We start from the raw sequence: 22,358 nt of genomic DNA on the forward strand, positions 1-22,358 counted from the left end.
AGAAAAAAGCATATAGGGCAAACCCAGGGTCATAAATATACTCATTTAACGTTACATAGTATTTGCATGTTGCTAAATACCCAACTGAGATTGGCTTATGCCGTTCTGAAAAAGGATCCGACCACGGGAAGATCCTACCACCGACCACGCAACCTGACGTTCTGACAAAGTAACCTGCCACCGACCACTTTTCGCACTCGGCGACACTCAGGTATTACATCCTGAACGAATCAGGAGTGACTAAACGTATTTAGGGCGTTCCCTTTTGTAAAGGGAGAGGGAACTCTAGTCCACACTCCAGTACAGTAGGTGGCGGCAATGTGACGTTGGATGTCACCTGCTAAAAACCTCGAAAAAGAAAAGAATTTGTTCATGACGTCAAATCTGCGCGACTGCTACAAACGGCATGACTTCCATTCGTAAGGCTGAGGTCGTGTGTTAAAAAGTAAAGTAGAACTAAGCTTGTAACGACATGGATGTTAACGAAGCTGACAACGAAATCTGTGGGTTAGAAGTGATTGTTGCCGAGGGCGGCAAAGCAGCGCCATGTTGTCCCCACGGTAAGTCTACCTCACGTGTCGAGCAGCGGCACGCGGCCACGAGACGAGACCCGAACTGTGGTTTTTGGTCTGCTTTCAGGTTTCAAAAGTAGATCCACTACCGACAAAGGCTAACGTTTAAAGAAGCTGTTAACCGAAACACGTCACGTGTGTGTCACTAGGTCCAACTTTGCTTTTCGAGAAAGTTCGCAAAGGAGGTGAGAAAGGCAGAAGGTTTTATGCCTGCTCCGCCTGCAGAGACAGAAAAGACTGCAACTTCTTCCAGTGGGAAGAGGACAAGGTAGGCTCCCTGGAATTCATATCAACTTGTAAAACATGATCCCCTAAAATAGCTTTGTTTGCTTTGAAGGTGTCAGAGGCCAGGCGTTTGGCCAGAGAAGCGGAGAACCAGTCAAAGAGAGCTCTGTTCACCACGCAGAACTGCGGCCGGTAAGAAGCCAGGCACAGTCTTTAATAACCCCTAACACTTAGTTTATGCTTCTGCGTTTTCAGAGCGACGCAGACGCAAGACCCCCTTGCGTGTCCCTTGCGTGCGTCGACCCATTTTTCAAGCCTCTCGCAGCGCACAAGGCTGCGATTGGTCTGCTAACTACATCCTTTACGAAGTCGCGCATTTCCGGTTTCATAGAACAATACCGCCATTATTAAAACGTAGAATGTTTACGAGAGAACGGATCAGATTGAAGAACTTTTGTCGGAAGAAATGCGTAAATATGACCGCTTCTACAAGCCGTCATTGGCGGTTTGTAGAAGCGGGTTGGTGCACAAAGTTGTGGAGGAAAATACGGGACAAATGTGTCCGCGATGAAGCAGTGGCGATGCACGTGGCAATAAAGTCTATGATAAATAAATAAACAAACCATCGACTTCCACACAGACGTGACTCTCTAGGTCGTCTTCAACAGAAACACGTTACTCCACCTGTTCTGGTGGTGAATTGCTCTGCAACACACACAAGACTTTTCGAACCATGAATTGAAGTGCGTCGTTGGTTTGTTTATTTATTTATCATAGACTTTATTGCCCCTTTAGTGCATCGCTACTGCTGATTTTCATCGCGGACACATTTGTCCCGTATTTTCCTCCACAACTTTGTTCACCTCTCGACCGGCAAACCGACGTTTGCGGCGATCTCCCTCCGTGAATCTGAGGCCATCCGCGCGTCGCTCTGAAAACGGAGAAGCATAAACTAGGCTTTAGCCTGTTTTTGCATTGGTGTATCTATTCACATAATTATTACCTTGAATTCACTCTAGGATGACACTGTTTAAATGGTTGTAATGTTTTATATAATCAAAGTCAGTCATACATAAAGGTTAGCAGACTATGAAAAGGTTCTCCAATTGTCCATCAGGTTTAGAAAGTTTGCCGCCCTCACGCCGGATGAGAAGAAATTCTGTCAGGACTGTCAAACGTTGCTCCTGCCTGGAGAGCGAGAGGTCCACTCGTCTCACAGAACCACGGCCGTCTCCGCGGCTCAGCTGAGCCGGCCCAGCGTGCTGTTGCGTCCGCTGGACAACAAGAAAAGTAATGCGCAGTACCTGTTCACCGACCGCAGCTCCAACTTTCTGCTGGACACCCTGGCTGGTCTGGGTTTCAGGAAGGTGCTGTGTGTGGGCACACCAAGGTGAGGGCTTTACATTTACAGATACCAGAACTTTTATTTAAAGCAGACCCAATGAATCATGTTGAAAAAGTGGCTAAGCAATGAAACACACTCCACCTCCCAAAGATGAAAGCCTCACTGCAGCATCGACATACAAGTAAAAACGGAAAGCGGCGAATTAATATTTGTGATGAGACGGCGTTCAGTCTTTTATTACATGACAGTTTAGTCCCAGATGGTCATATCTGACAATTGTATAATATACTTTCGGAAAATTGGGTAAGAAATGTCAGTATTGGCACTGGCATTATGTTTTATCACACTACAGTATTTCAGGTACAGTATTTGTTATTATGGCCTTTACACCCTGGAGTAATTTGGAAAAGCTTCAATCACATGAGTCAAACAATTCCACGCTATTACGAGAAACGATGAGAGCAGCACCCCCCCACCATTACAAGTCAGTTTCTGAAACCATGATATGCATTTCCAATGGCATCTTATTCCACAAATAGTATAGTTTAATATTACAGTATTATTTATTTTTTATGTGTAGCACAAATGAAAAGACATGCAATTACCAAAATGTCATTGTTGACTTTATGAAGGACGCATGAAGGCCTCTGCCTATTCAGTAATAACATTTTACAGAGAATACACAGAAGTTTCAATGAGTGCCATAAATTACAAAAAGCCTTAAGATTTAAAACACTGTTAGAAATCTGTTGTTAACTTTTACTCCATTGTGATTGTTGCTGTTTGGGCCAGACTTCAGGAGCTGATCAAGTTGCGAAACCTTGAGCAGAAACATCAGATGAAGAGTCTGCTGCTGGACATTGACCACAGGTTGGTTTCTCCCATTTGTTTTCCTATTATTTTGGACTGTACACCTGCTTTGATGTGATGCTATATTTCTATGGCGGAATGCAGTATCATGGTGTTTTGATGTGTATGAGCTCCATGTGATTTGGCCACACCTGGTTCTCCAGTGGTCTCAAAAGGCGCATGGCAGGAAACAGAGGCTCGGTGAACTGGTTGTGAGCCCGGTTGAACACCGGTGTCGCAGCTGCTGAGAATTTCTGCAGGACAGCCATGGTGTCTGCATTGTAGAACAGTCTATGCTGTGTTTCTGAAGAATGTGCAGGCTAACAGTGCAGAGGGTGTGTTCTCTGGTGCAATCTTTAGCCTGCAGTCACCTCTGTTAACTGGATTCACAATTCAGGATTAACTGTTTGCGTTTAAGTACAGGAGATAAGTTCAAACATGCTCTGTTCTCTTCCTGAAAAAGAACTTGTGTGAAAGCTTCCTGAATGTTGAAACTGCTGAATAAGATCATTTTTCATCATCATTTTTTTCCTACTGTTTCAGATACAGTCAGTTCTACAGCAAGAATGAATTCTGTCACTACAACATGTTCAACCATCACTTCTTTGATGGAAAGGTAAGGTTGACCACCTGTATTTCATATGTTTGCTTTCCATTTCAGTGTCAAACAGCCTTTTGTGTTGGCAGGTGTCCGGTGCAGAGCTACAGGCCTTCCTCACAGAGAGCGAGGGCCAGAAAGTGGTTATGGTGGCCGACCCTCCGTTCGGTGGCCTGGTGACCCCACTGGCCAAAAGCTTCTCACTGATCTCACAGACATGGAGGAAGCTGCAACATTCAGGTGAGTTCTTTTTTTTTTTTTTTTTTTCCTGCTATTTCTTCGTTGTGGCTCCACAAGAGAAAAGTCTTTTTTGAAGTAAGGAAACATAAAACAGTGAAACATGGATGACATTGAAGTGTGGGTACTACACCAAATACAGCAGTTGAAAGACATAATAAACTTGTTGAGGTCTCCTTTATTTAAAGCAGTTAACTCTTTCTACGGCAACCAGTCTGCGGTAGAAAAAGATGTACTGAGAATTGATACGTCATCATTGTATGAAGATCATTGATGGTTCTAAAAATGGTTATGTAGCAGTAGTGAACATACATTTGCAACATTAGTATTTGGCCAGATTCACTTTTTCCCTCTTCCCCTAGTTTGGTAACCATCAACTCCTAAAAGCGAAGCAAATTTTTTTCGCCCGGCTTTACTCACGAGAGTAAACTTGAGCGAGTAAAGCGGGTTTGCTCTATTTGCGTCCCAGTTTTTTTTTTTGCTTGATTCTTTCCTGGAAGGGGACGTGGCTTATCTCTGTTACGTGTCTCCGTAAAGACAGTAATCGTTTCCCCTATCCACCATGGAAATGAATATCCACAATTTCTGCTCTTTATTTGTTGTGTAAATTACACAAACGTCGGAACCGCAAACGGTGTTGTGTTGCTGAACTTATTTTCTTTTTTTCTTTTTTTTTAAACACCGAAGATCTGCATTAGGCACAAGAGCATATCGTTTTTTACCCTGTGACAATTATTTTTATATTTAGTTAAATAAAGACGAAAAAACGAAAATCAAACGCTTGCCTGCCCTTCACTTGAGGAAATTAAGTCACTGTGTCTGCAGCTCAATTACAGCTTGATGAAAAACACAGAAGGAACGCCGCTACAGGCACGGTTTACATTTCGGGGGGATGGGTAGGCGTTGCGGACGCAAGCTTTGTCCACAGTTGAGCGTGTGCTCACCTGTGTGTATCTGCCTGTGGACGAAGCCACCAGAGTAGCGTACAGGCATGAAAATCCCTCACCTTTCGGCGAAATTCGCCGTTTTAAAACCAAAGTAGGTGACCTACGTGAATCGTGTAGATTCGATTAGTTTTTTTTGGGGGTGGTGGTGGGGGGGTGTTCATATTCAGTGAACTGCGAACAGGGTGAGTGATGGTTTCAATAATTTGAATATTTTCTGGTATATCTAAGTTAAGTTACCCAGGAGCTTTGTTGACATAGACTTAGCTAACGTTAGCTACAGCTTGATGAATTGAGTCATTTAACACAGCAGGAGAGAACGCGACGTTGGCCAGCTAGCTAAAGCTCCGATAGCTAACGCTACCGTTTTTGAGGAGGTAGATTTTGAGGTGAGGGGACTGACGAGGCAGAAGGTAAAGTGGTCCCCCGTTCTATCAATAAGCAGACCTGCCCACCTGCATTTTGACGTATGAAATACGCATGACGAGTATTTAATGACTTGTCCCCTATTAGTTGTTGTCAATTCTCCCACTCCCTCGTCGGTACGCAAAAAATGATCCCTGGGACAAAACCAGTTGAAAACCCCTAGAGGGGTAATATCCTTCTCACCTTTTTCACCCTTGACCCGTTTTCATGCCTGAGCGTATATAAAGTTAACGTTTTTCAATCGGCTCAGGCACCGAAAGGAAGTACCGAAATCTGTGTTGCGTTTCGGTCCGGTAGGTACCGGCCTTATAGGAACTAGTACCAATATTGCACAGGTTCTCGATACCCTACTCCTAACTAGGGAAAAGTATTGGTTCAGAGTTTGTTTAGGCACCGGTACCCACATATTTCACAGATTCTGCTGCTTGTGTTTTTAATGAATGCTAGTGCAAAATGTTTGAAGCTAACATCCAGAAGGTGTTGTGTGCAGACTGCAGTAACGCTGACATTCCCATGATGTGGATCTTCCCATATTTCTTTGAGCCTCGCATCCTACAGTGTCTCCCCTCATGCACTATGCTGGACTACCAGGTAAACTGCCAATGCATCACCAGGGCCTATTTGATACAAACATACGTAGCAGATAAATGTGAATAGAAACGCGTTGGAACTTTGCTGTCAAGTAGTACCCTACCTGCAAGGGAGCTTTTCTCGCTCAAGAATAACTGCTGCACAAACACCCTTTTTTTCTATACTAACGGCAACCAAAACGTGACGGGACGCGTCAAACTTCCTGTGAACATGTTGAGGTGACGCACACTGTCTTCTCTTATCTGTGTTGAAATCAGGAGGACATCTAATAAAGTTGGCTTTTAGCAGCCTGCTGGCTAACAGCCAATGTTAACAACAGTTAGTTGAAGGTATCTTATTAATGTTCTGGCCATGTGAAGTTACATAAGCTCATTTGTTTTTGGCGAAGAATCAAAATTCACAGAGGCACCACGTCGCTGCCCTTTAAGTGGTATCCAATCAGGGCCCCCTTTGAGGATATAGGAACATTGCCTGCCAAATCTTACAACCGTGCTAGTATTTCAAGCACCTTGTCTTCAAAGAGAAAGTAGTGCAATAATAATAATCAGGGTTTTTATGGTGATAAAAAGCCTGGAATGTCCTGGAATTTTAAAATCAGTCATCTCCCGGCCAGGACAAGTCATGGAAAAAAATAAAAAAAGTCATGGAAATTTGTCATATACATATGTTCATGTCATTCATTTAAGAGGAGTTTAAGATAAGTCATATGCTTTTAAAAGACGCTCAACCGATAAAGAGGCACACGCTCTCACACTCGTAGCGAAAATGATCCGCACCGCAACATGGGAGAGCGCTGTTAACGAGCCACGCTAAACGAAGCAGACATCAGCGCTGCTGCTAGCGACGCTATTACAGCAACCCCATCAGAGGACCACTGCTACGGCAAGCAGCATGTTAGCTATATTGTTCATAGATTGAGGTAAAAAAACATTTCTTAAATGTCGTTAATAGTTTTTCTGCTTTAAAAAAAAGTATTGGTTTAGGTGGGAAAAAACCCAAACCATACCCGCCCCTAGCAGATAATTGTAAACGGTTTTTAAACACTTTCTTGCCTGATTTTTGCGTCTGTGTGCGTGCGCGCTGGAATTCATTAATACTACATTTTCTCACTTTTCACTCTTACATACACCGAGATTTCACAAAATGTTTGGTCATGGAAATTTTGTTTAAAGTAATGGATATATATTCATTATATCCGGTCAAATTTGAGATTGTCAGACTTCTTCCAGAGAACAGCTGCTGATCATTAGGGCTGCAACTAACGATTATTTTTGTAATCGACTAATCTAACGATTATTTACCACAGTGTAGGAGCGTGGAAACAGAGAGGCAAGTATTCCTTTTGGTTACAACGTGTGACCATTTATTTCCATCCAATAACTTTGGAATTCGAACTTCAAATGCATTTACGTAACAGGTTAATACAAATGTAATCATCATAATAAATCCATTGAATAGTAATGCAACATGTAAGTGCAAATATCCATTTAAAAGTAAAGCGAAAGTGCAAATAAAGTTTTAAAAGTAACTCCAAATAGCAATAAAGTCTTTGCAAGTGACGAGGATGTTCTCGGTCCAGACTCCTTCATCTGAGGCTCTGAAGGACAATCTTGTGTACGCGCCTTTGCATAGTACTGAAAGACAAAAACAGAGCTTTAATTATCACGTTTTAGGCCTTTTTTTCCCACAATCTTGTTTGAAGAGTGCAAAGTGGAGGTTAACATTAACTATTCAGAACGAACGAGAAGACCGGCTACAATAATTCACAGATTTACCACATTGCATTTAACATAATAGCATTAGCAAGCGTCCTCCACGAGACGTTCTGTTCTCCAACGCGTAAACCTTACGATAAGTTAACAAAGCTAGCGTTACTTTAGTTAGCTAAACTTGGCCATGCGGAGAAGACGTGGTGGCTCCAGCACGTTTTAAATGTCTGCGTTGCCGGGATGATGCTGTGAAACAACAACTCTGTTTTGGTTCGCTGCTGAAATACTGACTTTTTCGACCCTCCCACATTAAACTTGATAAACTTCTTCTTTTCTTTGGTACATGTATACAATAGAAGCGATTACGTAATTGACGATGTCGATTATGAAAAATTGTCTGTCTAATCGTTGCAGCCCTAGTGATCATTGTGTATCAGCATCTCGGGCTTACCCAGCAGTTTAACTTCAATATCTAAAGAACCTCATGAGAAACATGCAATTCTTGATGACTTTGGCTTCCTCTGTGTCTACCTTTTTCTAACTACTCCAAAAGATGACGTACGTGTTTGGTTGGTTTCCAGGTGGACTATGACAACCATCCTCTGTACAAACACGGGAAGACGGGCAGGAAGCAGTCTCCTGTCAGAGTGTTCACCAACATCTCCCCCAGAGACATCGTCCTGCCAAAAGATGAGGGATACAGGTACACACTGATTCTCAGAGTAATGAGTCCTGCCATGTCAGATGTTAGTCTAGAATTAGATGATAATCCTTTATTTGACCTGCACGTGGGAAATTCACAAGATTACGTCCGCAAAGGGTAAAGTGCACACAGACATAGTGAAAAACTGTATAACTACTGTATGTTGGGCTGCAAGATTATGGCCACGGTCATAATCGGGCAGTAGTCGGGCAAACGGTTCGGCGGACCGGGGAGGGGGGGCAAATTAGTCGGGCACCTGCTGCGAACGCCACACATATTTGCGTCGGTGTGGAACTGCCGTGGCTGAAAAAATCCCCAAAAAGTTTTCGGGGGGGCACGACCCGACAGCCCTTTCTCTGAGGCTGCCGTTGTGGGAAATGTGCATGACTCCTCCCACCTTGTTTCCCCTCCTTGTGATTGGCTGACTGTTAATTGAGAAAGCATTTGATTTGATATGTAGCAGTGCGCGCATTTTAAATGTCAATATTGCTGATGATCATGCTTATTTATTCTTGGCAGCCAAAATCGTGATCGCGATTAAAATTGTATTGTTTGTGCAGCCCTATCACTATGTTCATACCAGGGTATGTTCAGATCTGGGTCTATAATCACTACCGTAATTTCCGGAATATAAGCCGCTACTTTTTTCCCACGCTTTGAACCCTGCGGCTAATGTATAATGTTTTACGGGCTAATGCGCGACAGCGAGATAATTTTGCGCATCATATTCAAACACTCGTCATGGAAAATACACGTAGGAATGCATATGATTTAGCATTTAAGTTACGGGCAACCAATCTGGCTGTCGGAGAAGGAAACCGAGACGTGATGGCAATGTGAAAAACGACTCCGCAAGCGTGGTTCTCGCACAATGCTGCCGGGCATCTTTCTCTCCAACGTGCCTCACTGAGCAACAAACTGGATGAACTTCAGCTGCTGGTAAGGAGACAGACTTTTCTACATCCTCCGTTTTGTGCTTCACGGAGACCTGGCTTTGTGGATCGATACCAGACCGGCTGGAGTGCAACAACACTGTTCTCCTGATCTGGAGTTATTCATCTTCAACTGTAAACCCTTTTACTCCCCCCCGTGAGTTCGCTTCATTCATCCTGGTCGGTGTTTACATGCCGCCGGCCGGCAACGTGCACGAGGAACAGCGGACACTCTCCAACCAGATACAGCATGTGGAGCGGACCAACCCGGACAACTTAGTTATTGTCCTTGGATTCTGGATCACTGTTACACTACACCAGCCCAATAGCAGCTTTAAAAAAAATTATGGGGAAGGGAATTAATTTGGACCACCCCCCCAATGTCTAAACCATGGTTAAGCACTTGGTAGAAAACACAGAGCAGATGGTTTCCTCCGTGCAGATCCGACTGAAAGCCAAAACAAGCGCCGTGTTACAGGCACTTCTTGGAATTCATTATTCTGTGTAAATATCTGTTACATATATGTTACAATGTGGACACATGCGGCATATATATATTTTTTTCTTTCTAAATTTAGGTGGTGCGCCTTATATTCAGATGTGCTCTATAGTCTGGAAATTACGCTAAGTTAGAGACTAGGGCTGCAACTGACGATTTTTGATAATCAGTTGATTATTTTTTCGATTCATCAATGAATTGGGTTTAAAAAAAAACGGCATATAAAAAAAGCTTTCATTTACAACACTTTATTTTAAAACATAATTGCAAATTGTCATAGCAAAACTAGTCCATAAACAGGTTGCTCCTTTAACATAATAATTAATAGGAAAAAGAAATACAAATCAGAAAATTTAACTGGATTTATTTTAACCTCAGAACTTTACACTCACTCTCAAACACCTCCCCATGTTCACATGAAGCGTATTCATTAAATTATTCATACATCATTGTAGTGCAAGTAAATGCATACACCACGCTAAATACAGGTAAAAATGGTGCTATGAGATTAATTTAAAATGGAATTAAAAAGTACAACACATACAAATATATTTGTCAACTATAACCATGGGACAAAGCACAAAATATATATACATGACAACAGATTGAAAAATTAAAGATCTAAAAAGGCGCGTAAATAAAAACGGGTTTTTAGTCGTAACTGCTTTACTGCTGTTATTTGCAAGCAAACCCCAACCTGTTCACCTGGATGACTCATATTCTGAATTGGGTCGTCGTGGCGCAGGGGTTAGAGAAGTCGTGCTGGGAAGCACAAGGTTGCTGGTTTGATTCCAGGCTGCCCCATGTTCCATGTCGAAGTGTCCCTGAGCAAGACACCTAACCCCTAATTGCTCCCCGGGCAAAAATGTGAAAAAGCCATGGGTTTAAAGTGTAATGTAAGTCGCTTTGGATAAAAGCGTCTGCTACATGACCTGTAATGTAATGTAATGACCTGTAATATTCTGGCATTGACGTACTTACTTTAGTTTATTTAGGGTGAAATGCACACCTTGGGCGAACAGACTTCTCAGCTTGCACCATGTGACTCACAACTGCCGGCGCTGCTTGCTGCTCTTTCCTCTAATTGGGCGCTTTTATTTTTTTTGATCCACACGCATCTCCGCAACTCCTTGAGTGACATAATAATCGCGCGACACAACAAATCGATAATGAAATTTGTTGCAAACACCTTTAATGATAAAAGTATGTACAATGCACATTGTACATACTGATGTATTATCTTTGTCCTTTTGTTTGAGCGCGGCTTTCTTCTCTGCTTTTGTCAAAGATCAACTGATTATAATTTGGTGGTCAAGGGTAGGGCTGTAAACTGTATACCGGTATAAGATTTCCGTACGGTATAAATTTCTCACGTACCATTGATACCGGTGTTACTCCATAACAACTGACGTTGCTCTTCGGCGGGTGGCGGAATTTATTTTTACACGTCATCACGGAGCACCCAGCGGCCGGAGCTACTTGTCTTATGTGTGTTTGAGTCATGGTTATATCTTTATAACAATGAATATCCCACAACAAACACTCTAACAGCTTGTGACACAAACAATTTGTAACACTAATAATTATACATTTATAAAAATGACCCCGCCAAACTGCATGCTGGGAACAGCTCACAACAAGAAGTGTCTTTTATTGCAAAGTCTGCTGAGTCTCTGGTGGCAACACTAGCAGCTAACGAGCTAACAAGCTAAAGAGCCGGCTAGCAAGCAGAGGCGAACAGTTGTTCGGGGAGCCACAACAAGCTGACACGCTAACTCGCTAACACCATAACTAGCTAACTCGCCCGTTGCGAGTGGGCGGCCTGGTCCTTTTCGGGGTTAATGAATTAATGTGTTTGAAAAAAGCTATACCGGGATACAGTCAGAATCTTTAATACCGTGATACGGATTTTTGGCCATACCGTGCAGCCCTAGTCACGGAAATTTCATTCAAAGGTCTAATTGGATAAAATGAAGTAGGAATGACTTTTAGGAAGGAATGTATGTATGGTGGACGCATACAACTGGGAGGCGTCATTTTAGTTTTAGAAGCATCACAAATACGCCAGGAAAGTAGAATTTTTCAGTTGCATTCACAGATTTTACATTGTTGCATGAATCCACTTTTAGATGGATATCTTTAATCCTAATAAATTATCCTCATTCATGACCTCTTCAGTACAATACCATTTGCTTTCAATGCCAAAAAAAATCAATGTCATAGATTAAAATTATAAACAGCCACCTGCTGAAGTGACAAGTGATCAAAATCTTTTGTTCTTTAGTTTAAACCGCTCGTGACTGTTCTAATACAAGACAACAACAACTTAATGTGTTCCTGGTTTATGGACAAAATGGCCAATTTGACAACGCTTCATATCGAGGAAATGTCTCAGGTCTTGTTCTTTCTCCTTTTTAGATTCTGCTCTGTGTGTCAGAGATTCGTCATATCCCTCAACAAGCACTGTGCTAAATGCAATATTTGTCCATCCAAGGTATAAAACACAAGCAGTCATTTTTGTCTCTCATAAATACAGAAGTTACAACTTGTGCTTCTCTGTCTCCAGGATGGCCGAGAATGGAAGCACTGCTCTACGTGTGAGAAATGTGTGAAACCATGTGCGTAAATTTCAACACATTAGATGAAGACTAGCTAAAGTTGTCAGACCAACTCGTATCCATTGTCTCTGATTAATGCGCATGTTTCTTTGTTGTCCCTCCCAGCCTGGAGACACTGCCAGCACTGCGGCCGCTGTGCCCTCCCTGACCACCCATGTGGAGACGGTCCAGGGGATAAGGGCTGCTTCAACTGTGGCAGCCTGGAGCACAAGCGCAAAGCGTGCCTTCTCAAAGACACACACAGGATCAAGTGAGTTTAGTGTTGCATGTGTTACATTACATGCCATTTAGCTGACGCTTTTATCGCGACTTACATTGCATTATTAACCCATGATTTTACATTTTGCCGGGGAGCAATTAGGGGTTGAGTGTCTTGCTCAGGGACACTTCGACATGGAGCAGCCATTTTAACACTCTACTCCATGTGCCACCGTTGCGTCTGTCTATAGTATTCAATATTTACAAGTCTTAACTTATCGGTCTGTTTTGCCTCTCCAGCCGTCAGTCTAATGCCAAGAGTCGAGGCAAACGTGTATCCCAACGGGCCCTGTCGAAGCCTAAAGCCAAGAGGTCTGGAGCAGCTTGCAGGCACAAGAAGCTGGCAGCTCTGTCCAAGTGACCTCCGCACGCATGCAGTCTCGTCAGTTGAGTTATTGTATATGAACTCAGATATTGTACTCTTTACACCCTTTCGCTGATTAATAAACTTAAAAGGAGAATTTCTTTGTTTTTCATTGTAATGCATACACACTCAAAGTTTGTATTTATTTTCTGTATATAGCAGCTTATGTTGATCTCGCAAAAAATAACAGAACCAATTTGTTGGCGGCCTCTCCCACTCAATAATTTGACAGGCGATGATAGTGAAGCCCTTGAGCGTTTAAGGCCTTTGGGCAACATATTCTAGATTCCATCTAGTCAGCTAGAAGCTCTGGAAGAAATCTAGAGAAACTTCCATAACCTACAGTAAGTAAATTTAAAATGTCCTCAACATTTGTGTTTTTAAAACGTGTTTAGCTGGCGATAAAATCCTTTGTCCACATGATGGCAGTGTTGTTACTGGCGTGTGCGCTTGTCAGCGCAAACAGGAGCACAGCCAGTTGTATTGAAGATCAATCTGCCTGATTTGTTTGCGGTAGTTTTATCGTTTTGCTTTTATTTTGGAACGACAATGGAATTATTTGTGCAGTCTACCATGCTGTGTTTCTTCGTTTTTTAATTATTGGCCAAGAGCCAGGTCATAACAGGAATTGTACTTCTTGGAAGACAACTTCTATTGTTGGAAGAACAAGGGTCACCAGGTGTTGTAGTACAACAAGACAAGTGCTGTACATGGGAGACAAACACTCGTACAATTTATCACATGCAGCGTAAATCTTGTTTTTGCCTGTATTTACAGGCTAAATCGAAGTTAATTACCTCAGTGGGGTATAACTGAAAAGTTGACTCTTTGGGATCCACTTGTATTCATGTGATATTGCATCCCACAGTAGCTATTTCATTATTGTTAAACTTATACCTGTTGTCAGGTAATGTTTATTTCTATGACACTGTAGAGCAGACATGCATCACATAAAGTTTTAGTAATAGTACCTCCTGACTGATACCTTTCAACAATGATATCTCTAGGCTTTTGCTCTAAGATGCAACTAAGAAAATGTCAGGAAAAAACAGCGGAGCTGAATTGTATATGGAATTGATCAGCATTACTTTAAATGATGGCAGTCAGGGTATACAAGGTAGGCACTGCCTACCCTGCCAAAATTCAAACATAAAAATGCATAATTGTATTTAATAAAGTTGTATTCGTATTTTTACTGTTTATTCTTCTAGATGCAATATGTGTGTTATTCCAATTGCTTAGATGTTACTATGACGAATGCAGCCTTGCGCATAATCAAATACAAAGAAATGGTAGAATACGCAGCGCTTTTACCGTCCATTCATTGCGGACAAGCAAAAAACATGTTGCGCATGCGTACCTCGATCCTGTATTCTTCAACATGTGAAAAGTAAAGCTTCGTGTCATTTACTTAAAGTGAATTTGTTCAAGTGAAAATTGTAATTTTTGGTTCACACCAGGGTTTTTCAGTTTGCCTGAAACTAAAACATACCCCCCTCAGAGTAAATGAACAGCAATACTTTTACCTAAAGTGTCTTTTTTGCTTTAACCAGAGGTTTTCATGTCACGTGACTAAATGACGTCACCAAATCATCCTTTATTTTGCCCGTCGTATTTACTAAGCTGCTTCGTGAAGCTGAACACTTTCCGCAGGACTACAGAGAAATGTATGTTTTCTATGGAAGCCCATTTCCGCCACAAAAAAAGATGGAAGGGTTAGAAAGTCAAAATTATGATTTAAGATATGCGCATGCGCAGGCTCCTCTCAGCTGGTGGTTGACGCCACTACGGTCACAGAGAAGTGGGGTTTGTGTTTTTACAACGTCTCGCTGATGAGCTATTCTAGCTAACGAAGCGCGAAGCCAGAATCTGTGAATATCTTGCCAACTTTACCGAACTGTAAAAGTTTCGGACACTTGCACCCACTTACTCCACACCTCAACATGAACAGGGAGGAACAGGGACGTCTGATGTAGAGGTCTAAATTATGTTCGGTATTTCAGAGTCCTAGATAAATCAACATATCTGGGTGGTTTTTATTATGTAGCAGTCGTGATAAGTGACGATTGAAAAGTCCTGAACAGAGTTATGTCTTTATTGAACCAGTGTTGCCAACTCAGGATCAGCGGTGCAGCGGGCAGAAACATTTTTCTGTGTTTGCACTGCAGAGCCTTCATGTGAATCTGAAAAGGGAGTGTCTGCTGAAGTGCATCATTCTGTACCTCGGGGAAGACGAGTAAACCTGAAGGTCTTTTGAAGAGAATTTTCCTCCATTTATAAATTAAGGTATAATTATACATTTTAGTTTGTACTGAATGAGAAATCTAACTTGATGAAACCTGATAAATTTGCCTGTAATAAAATTATACATTTTAGTTTGTACTGAATGAGAAATTTGACTTGATGAAAGCTAATAAATTTGCCTGTAACAAAATTAGGGAACTTTAACTACACTAAAGTAAAAACCTTGACTTCGATGGAATAGTAAATACTTTTTACTTTGTATAAAAGTACATCTTTATCTTGGGTAAAATATAGGGGTGGGAATCTCACCTCACGATTCGATTCTGATTCAGAGGTCAACGATTCGATTCTAAAATGATTATTGATGCATCTCGATTTTCTAAATTTTCTCAAATCTGAGTTTGCTACTCAGAGGTTGCTAATCACTTCCTACTTTATTTGATAATTAAAGAAAATCAACAGATGAATTACCTTCTCTAATTTTTTCTATCAACAATGATTTTTCTTTTAAATGAAGAAAAAGCTGCTCTTAGTCTCAGACCGGTCCGTATTTGTAAAATACCCGAAAAAAGTCCAAATCTGTGAATATCTTGCCAACTTTCAATACTGATCGACTTTTTGGAAAATCAAAATAATGAGGTAAGATATGCGCAGGCTCCTCCATAGTTCGGTAAAGTTGGCAAGATATTCAGATTCAGACTGACGGACCGGTCTGCGAGCTGGACGCATTGCTCTTAATATGCCGGTAATGATGGTAAATGATGGTTATAGCTGGTTGTCATCTATTCAATTCAATTCATTTTATTTTGTATAGCCCATAATCGCAAATTACAAATTTGCCTCAGAGGGCTTTACAGTCTGTACACATACAACATCCTCTGCCCCGAAACCCACCATCGGCACAGGAAAAACTCCCCAAAAAATGAAAAAACCCTTACAAGAGGGAAAAAAGGGAAGAAACCTTAGGGAGAACGTCAGAGGAGGGATCCCGCTCCCGGGATGGACAGACTACAATGGATGCCATGTGTACAGAATGAACAATGTATAATACATGCAATTCCTATGACAGAAATGATTCAAGTAATTGTGAGTAGTAAGCCAGGCGCACAGCAGGACCACTGCAGGGGCAACCACCATCAGATAGAACCACCATCCACAGAAGCCTGTGGGGAGGGAGAGCACAGAGACTTTAGGAGAGGGTAATGTCGGTTTATGAATACAGTAATATGATTAATATCTAAAATAATGATGATGATGATGATGGCAGCAGCAGGCGTCAGCATGGCCACGGTAGGTGTCAGGACCAGGGTCCCGAAGGAACCACGATCTACGGAGACCTGATAGGGGAGAAAGCACAAAAAAAAACTCCCGGAAAGAAGCTGAATTAGTCATGTGCATTAATAAAACTTGAATTATGGTAGAACGAGAGCGTGAGAGAGGAGCTCGGTGTGTCCTAAGAATTCCCCCGGCATTCTAAGCCTATAGCAGCTTAACTAAGGGCTGGTCCGGACTAACCTGAGCAAGCCCTAACTATAGGCAGAATCAAAGAGGAACGTTTTAAGTTTTACTTTAAAAGAGCTGACTGAATCTGCCCCCCGGACTGAAAGTGGAACCTGGTTCCACAAAAGAGGAGCTTGATGACTGAAGGCTCTGGCCCCCAGCCTACTTTTTAAAACCATAGGAACAACAAGTAACCCAGCATCTATGGAGCGCAGTTGCCTTGTAGGGCAATACGGTGTTACAAGCTCTTGAAGATACAACGGTGCCTCACCAGCAAGTGCCTTGTAGGTGAGGAGAAGTACCTTAAAATCTATTCTTGATTTAACAGGGAGCCAGTGCAGAGAAGTTAATACAGGAGTGATATGATCCCTTTTCTTAGTTCTTGTTAATACACGTGCTGCAGCATTCTGAATCAACTGGAGAGGTTTAAGAGATTTACAAGAGCAGCCTGATAACAAAGAATTACAGTAGTCCAGTCTGGAAGTGACAAACGCATGAACTAATTTTTCTGCATCACTTTGAGACAGGAAGTTCCTGATTTTTGATATGTTACGTAGATGAAAATAGGCAGTCCTTCAGTCTTCTTTATATGCGAGTTGAAGGTCCTATCCTGGTCGAAGAGAACTCCCAGATTCCTGACGGTGCTGCTGGGTACCAGAGCAATTCCATCCATAAAAACTGTATCACGTGACAGCTGGCTTCGAAGGCGCTCTGGGCCTATCAGGATAACTTCCGTTTTTTCTGAGTTTAGGATCAGGAAGTTGCCCGTCATCCAAGTTTTTATGTCTCCAAGACATTCTTGAAGTCTAACTAACTGGTCCGTCTCTTCTGGCTTGATCGACAGATACGGTTGAGTATCGTCTGCATAACAATGGAAGTTTATGCGGTGTTTCCTGATAAGATCGCCCAAAGGAAGCATATAGAGGGTAAATAAAATCGGTCCAAGTACAGAACCTTGTGGGACTCCGTGACCAACATTGGTGGTCTTTGAGGATTCACCGTTTACAAGCACAAACTGGGATCGGTCCGATAAGTAGGATTTAAACCAGCTGAGTGCAGTTCCTTTGATACCAATTAAATGTTCTAGTCTCTGCAACAGGATACAATGGTCTATTGTATCAAATGGGGCACTGAGGTCCAGCAAGACAAGAAAAGAGATGAGTCCTTGGTCCGATGCAAGTAGAAGATCATTCGTAATTTTCACCAGTGCTGTTTCTGTACTGTGATGCACTCGAAATCCTGACTGGAAATCCTCAAACAAAGCATTGTTTTGTAGAAAGTCACATAATTAATTTGCGACTGATTTCTCAAGGATCTTAGAGAGGAAGGGAAGATAAGAGATAGGTCTGTAGTTAGCCAACACCTCTGGAGCAAGAGTAGGTTTCTTAAGAAGAGGTTTAATTACAGCTACCTTGAAGGACTGTGGTACATGTCCTGTCAACAAAGACAGATTCATAATATCTAATAAGGATGTGCTAACTAAAGGAAAAACTTCCTTAAGCAGTTTGGTCGGAATCGGATCCAAGAAACAAGTAGAAGATTTAGACTTTGAAAATAAAGAAGTCAGTTGATCAAGGTTGATGGAAGAGAAGGCATCCAAACAGGCATCAGGGCTCACTGCTGCATCCAAGGTTCCTACATCGGAGGACAGGTCGGCACTGGTTGAGGGCAGGAGACCATCAATTTTCTCTTTGATAGTCAGAATCTTATCATTGAAGAAGTTCATGAAGTCGTTACTAGTGAGGTCCAAAGGAATACACGGCTCGAGAGAGCTGTGACTCTCTGTCAGTCGGGCTACAGTGCTGAAGAGAAACCTGGAGTTGTTTTTATTTTTCTCTATTAATGATGAGTAATAAGATGCTCTTGCGTTACGGAGAGCCTTCTTATACGTTTTAAGGCTGTCTTGCCAAACTAGCCTAGATCCTTCTGATTTGGTGCAACGCCATAATCGTTCAAGTTTCCGCACAGTTTGCTTTAGGTTCCGTGTTTGAGGGTTATACCACGGAGCAGACTTCCTTCTTGTTGCTATTCTTCTTTCCAGAGGAGCAATAGCATCCAGCGCCACTCTCAAAGAGCCTGTAGCATTATCAACAAAATTATCGATCTGGGATGGACTGAGGTTCTCACTCTTCTTGTATCTCGAGGCAGGGCACTGAACTTAGAGCAGAAGGAATGGCTTCTTTAAATAAGGCTACAGCGGTATCCGATAAGCGTCGACTGTAGAAACCCTTGGCAGGAGGAGGTGGTTCTGATAGTAGAAATTCAAAGGTTATCAGACAATGGTCCGACAGGAGAGGGTTCTGTGGAAAAATTGTTAAATGTTCAATCCCAATCCCATACACAAGCACCAAGTCGAGAGTGTGGTTAAAACAGTGAGTTGGTTTATTTACACACTGACAGAAACCAATTGAATCTAACAATGAAAGGAATGCAGTACTAAGGCTGTCTTTCTCGTCATCCAAAGGAATGTTAAAGTCACCCACAATAATTACCTTGTCCGTTTTAAGGACCAAACTCGTTAAGAACTGTGAAAATTCAGAAATAAATTCTGAATAAGGACCTGGGGCCCTGTACACTATTACAAAGAGAACCGGCTGGATTATTTTCCAGGTCGGTTGCGAAAGACTGAAAACCAGGCTTTCAAATGAGTTATAATCCACCTTAGGTTTAAAGTTTATTAAAAGGCAGGAGTCATAAATAGCTGCCACTCCCCCCCCTCGGCCTGTGCCTCGGGGAATATGAGTATTAACATGACTCGGAGGAGTCGCTTCATTTAAACAGAAATATTCCCCATTCAACAACCACGTTTCAGTAAGACAAAATACATCAACATGGTGATCTGATATTAGTTCATTTACCAAAACAGCTTTAGATGACAGAGATCTGATATTCAAAAGACCCCCTTTAATTCTCCTATTTTGTTGCACTATTGCATTATTAGTTTAAACTTTAATTAAGTTATTTACTACAACTCCTCGGTTGTTCACCTTTAACTTAGATAAGTGTGTCCGTGGGGCAGACAAGGTCTCTATAGGGTTCATTATGCTGAGTGACTGCTCAGACCGAAGCGCAGAGAAGTGTGTAAGACTGCGACTCTGCTCCCTGGTCTGAACTCTGGGTCATGGATTAAGTCCACTAAGAAACTGGGTCAGGTTCTTAGAAAGAAGTTCAGCTCCGTCCAAAGTGGACCAGGCTCTCCCCAAAACGTCTACGGTCTACTACGATTACCGAAGGGGGCGTTTGTTTTTTGACAACGTTTTATCTCATAATTTCGACTTTCTATCCCCTTACATTAGTGCGGAAATGGGCTTCTATAGTTGTGTGAATGCATCACTCCAGCCAATCCAAAGACGCGGTTTGTAACCAATCAGGTGTAGAGACCATGGTGACTGGCTCCGCCCCCTTACTGTCAAAAAGAAAAACTGCGAGTGCGTAGAAAACACCTTCGAGCGCGAGCAGAGACTAACCTCGCGCGAGACGAAGTTTTGCTCGCGCGAAACCGGACTTTTGCTCGCGGATGTTTAATTTATGCGCGCGCATCAACCTGAATTGCGCTCTCAAATTTTGACAGTGATTTGCCGCCATACCCCCCCCCCCCAAAAAAAAACCTCACCGAATCTACACAATTCACGTAGGTCACCTATTTTGGTTTCAAAACGGCTAATTTGGCTGAAAGGTGAGGGATTTTCATGCCTAGAACATAGTGATAGGGCTGCACAAACAATACAATTTTAATCGCGATCAGACGGACCTTTGCTCGCGCGAGACAGGCTTTTTTTTTTTAAATTTCGATTAACTGGTCTTTTTTTTTCGGCAATCGCCCGACGAATCCTAAGTAATAACTACTGGTGTGTGGGTGTGTAGCGAGTAGTGATAGTGATATATCATCCTCATTGGAAATTTCTTGATTTCGACCGTGCATGTCTATGTGCCGTGCTTGTGTGTAACATTTACTATTTTGTCGTGTTAGCCTAAACAACAAACAGACTTTAATAACTCAGTGCCTTACTGACATCACCGCTGTCACGTTCGGTCACGGTAACGGGCGGCAAAGATCCACGCGCAGAGGGAGGTCACAAAATAAGGGTTTTAATGTTAAACAGAAACAGCGAGCCGAGCTCGATGGCAAAACATAGAACAAAAATGTATTCTCTAGGAGACCAGCTAGGCAAAAGGCAAAACGAAAGATAATCCTCGGGACAGGGGAATCTCCTCCTTGGAGAACGAAGCTCGACAGGAGCCCGCAGGATGCAGCCCCTGCGGCACGACGCTGTAGACCGGACGAACAGGACTTGGCTGTGCGCAAAACAGAGAAGGTCTTGAGGCTGCTGGACAGGGGAAGGGTTGACTCACAAGAATAATCCGACAAGACACAAAGGGAACACATGCAAGATATAGACAGGGTGATTAGACATGACGAGAAACAGGTGTAACAGAAAACGGCGCGGGCACTGATTGAAATGAGCGGCAGGTGGATGGGAAGGCTATGTGAGAAGTGGGTGTGTGTGCAGAGGTGAGACTAATGGGCAAATGAGTGTATCAGTGAATGTATATGGCAGAGGGGAAGAGAGAGAGAGACTCGGATCCTGACAACCGCACGTCACTGGATTTCTGACTACTATTAAACATGAGTTTGAATGTGATTAGTTAATTTTGAGAACAACCCAATTTCTCCCTCTAAAAAATGTACAACTATGCAAATTAGGCAATAACCTTTCTGCAACACACACAAATTACATTTTTTATGCATTTATTTTCTACATGTGGTCAGCAGAAGCAATATAGAACGAGGGAAGCGCAGAGCAATTGACGTATACGTTCACCAATATTATTGAAAGGTTTGTGGGATAAACAAAAAGTCCTCGAGGGATTGTTGGGAGGGTTTGGACCCAAGAGTCCACTATGTGAAACCAAAAACAAATCTTTGTTAGGTCATGCTACGTAACCAAGGGTGGTTTGTTATTTATTTTTTCTGATTACCCTTGTTATGTTTGATTAAATCATGCATGTTGCTCTACGACAGCTATGCAAGTACGTCAAGTACTTCAGCCCTCGGGGCAGTGTGATGTTCAAACGGAATAGCTTAAAAGAGATTAGTAAAGAGACTAGCTGTTTTATCCCGGCTGAACTATACCAGTGTGAATACAGCCAAAAAGAAAGACGAGTTTGCCGGTTCTATTCAGGTCCTGTCTGAACCTCCACTGAACTTTGAAGCAGCTTCCTCTCATCTCGTTCAATCTACTGAGAACAAAGAGTATACCCACCCACTGCAGCAGGTGGCCACAGACACATACACAAACGCTCTCACACACAGAAACACCTGCAGACAGAGTAGATGTATGCACACCAACAACAAAACATCCTTGAATCCCAGCCACTGCAGCACAAGAGAAATGCAGATCGGAACACACACACACACACACACACACACACACAGTGTGTCACTGTGAGGAGAAAGAGAGGTGAGCAATTCTTTTGCTACTTCCTGTCAGCCCCTAGACATTTGGTATGATGCTGTCAGCTGTTCCAGAGTCTCTGCAGCACTGTACAGACAAGCTTGGAAGAACAAGTTTTATACAATTGAAACTTGGATGCACGGTTGTCCTCCAATCAGAGGGTTGTCGGTTCGATCCCAGGCTCTGCTAACGCACATGTCGATGTGTCCTTGGGCAAGACACTTAACCCAACATTGCTCTTGTAGCTGCGACTACAGTGTGTGAATGTTAGTTACTGATGGGCAGGTG

The 22,358-nt window shown here is 42.4% G+C and overlaps 1 protein-coding gene across 1 annotated transcript; it reads left to right on the forward strand.

Moving 5' to 3' along the window:
- Positions 1-204: 204 nt before the first annotated feature.
- Positions 205-12,967, forward strand: zcchc4 (zinc finger, CCHC domain containing 4). The gene is made up of 13 exons (XM_040182070.2): positions 205-560; positions 722-840; positions 910-989; positions 1,915-2,187; positions 2,935-3,012; positions 3,535-3,607; positions 3,679-3,829; positions 5,687-5,787; positions 8,078-8,199; positions 12,049-12,124; positions 12,197-12,248; positions 12,354-12,498; positions 12,747-12,967. The coding sequence occupies exons 1-13, from the start codon at positions 473-475 to the stop codon at positions 12,865-12,867; spliced, it is 1,479 nt and encodes a 492-aa protein (XP_040038004.1). The 5' UTR covers positions 205-472; the 3' UTR covers positions 12,868-12,967.
- The last annotated feature ends 9,391 nt before the right edge of the window (positions 12,968-22,358 follow it).

Source organism: Gasterosteus aculeatus, chromosome 7, assembly GCF_964276395.1.
Source record: "Gasterosteus aculeatus chromosome 7, fGasAcu3.hap1.1, whole genome shotgun sequence".
Classification (NCBI taxonomy): Eukaryota; Metazoa; Chordata; class Actinopteri; order Perciformes; family Gasterosteidae; genus Gasterosteus; species Gasterosteus aculeatus.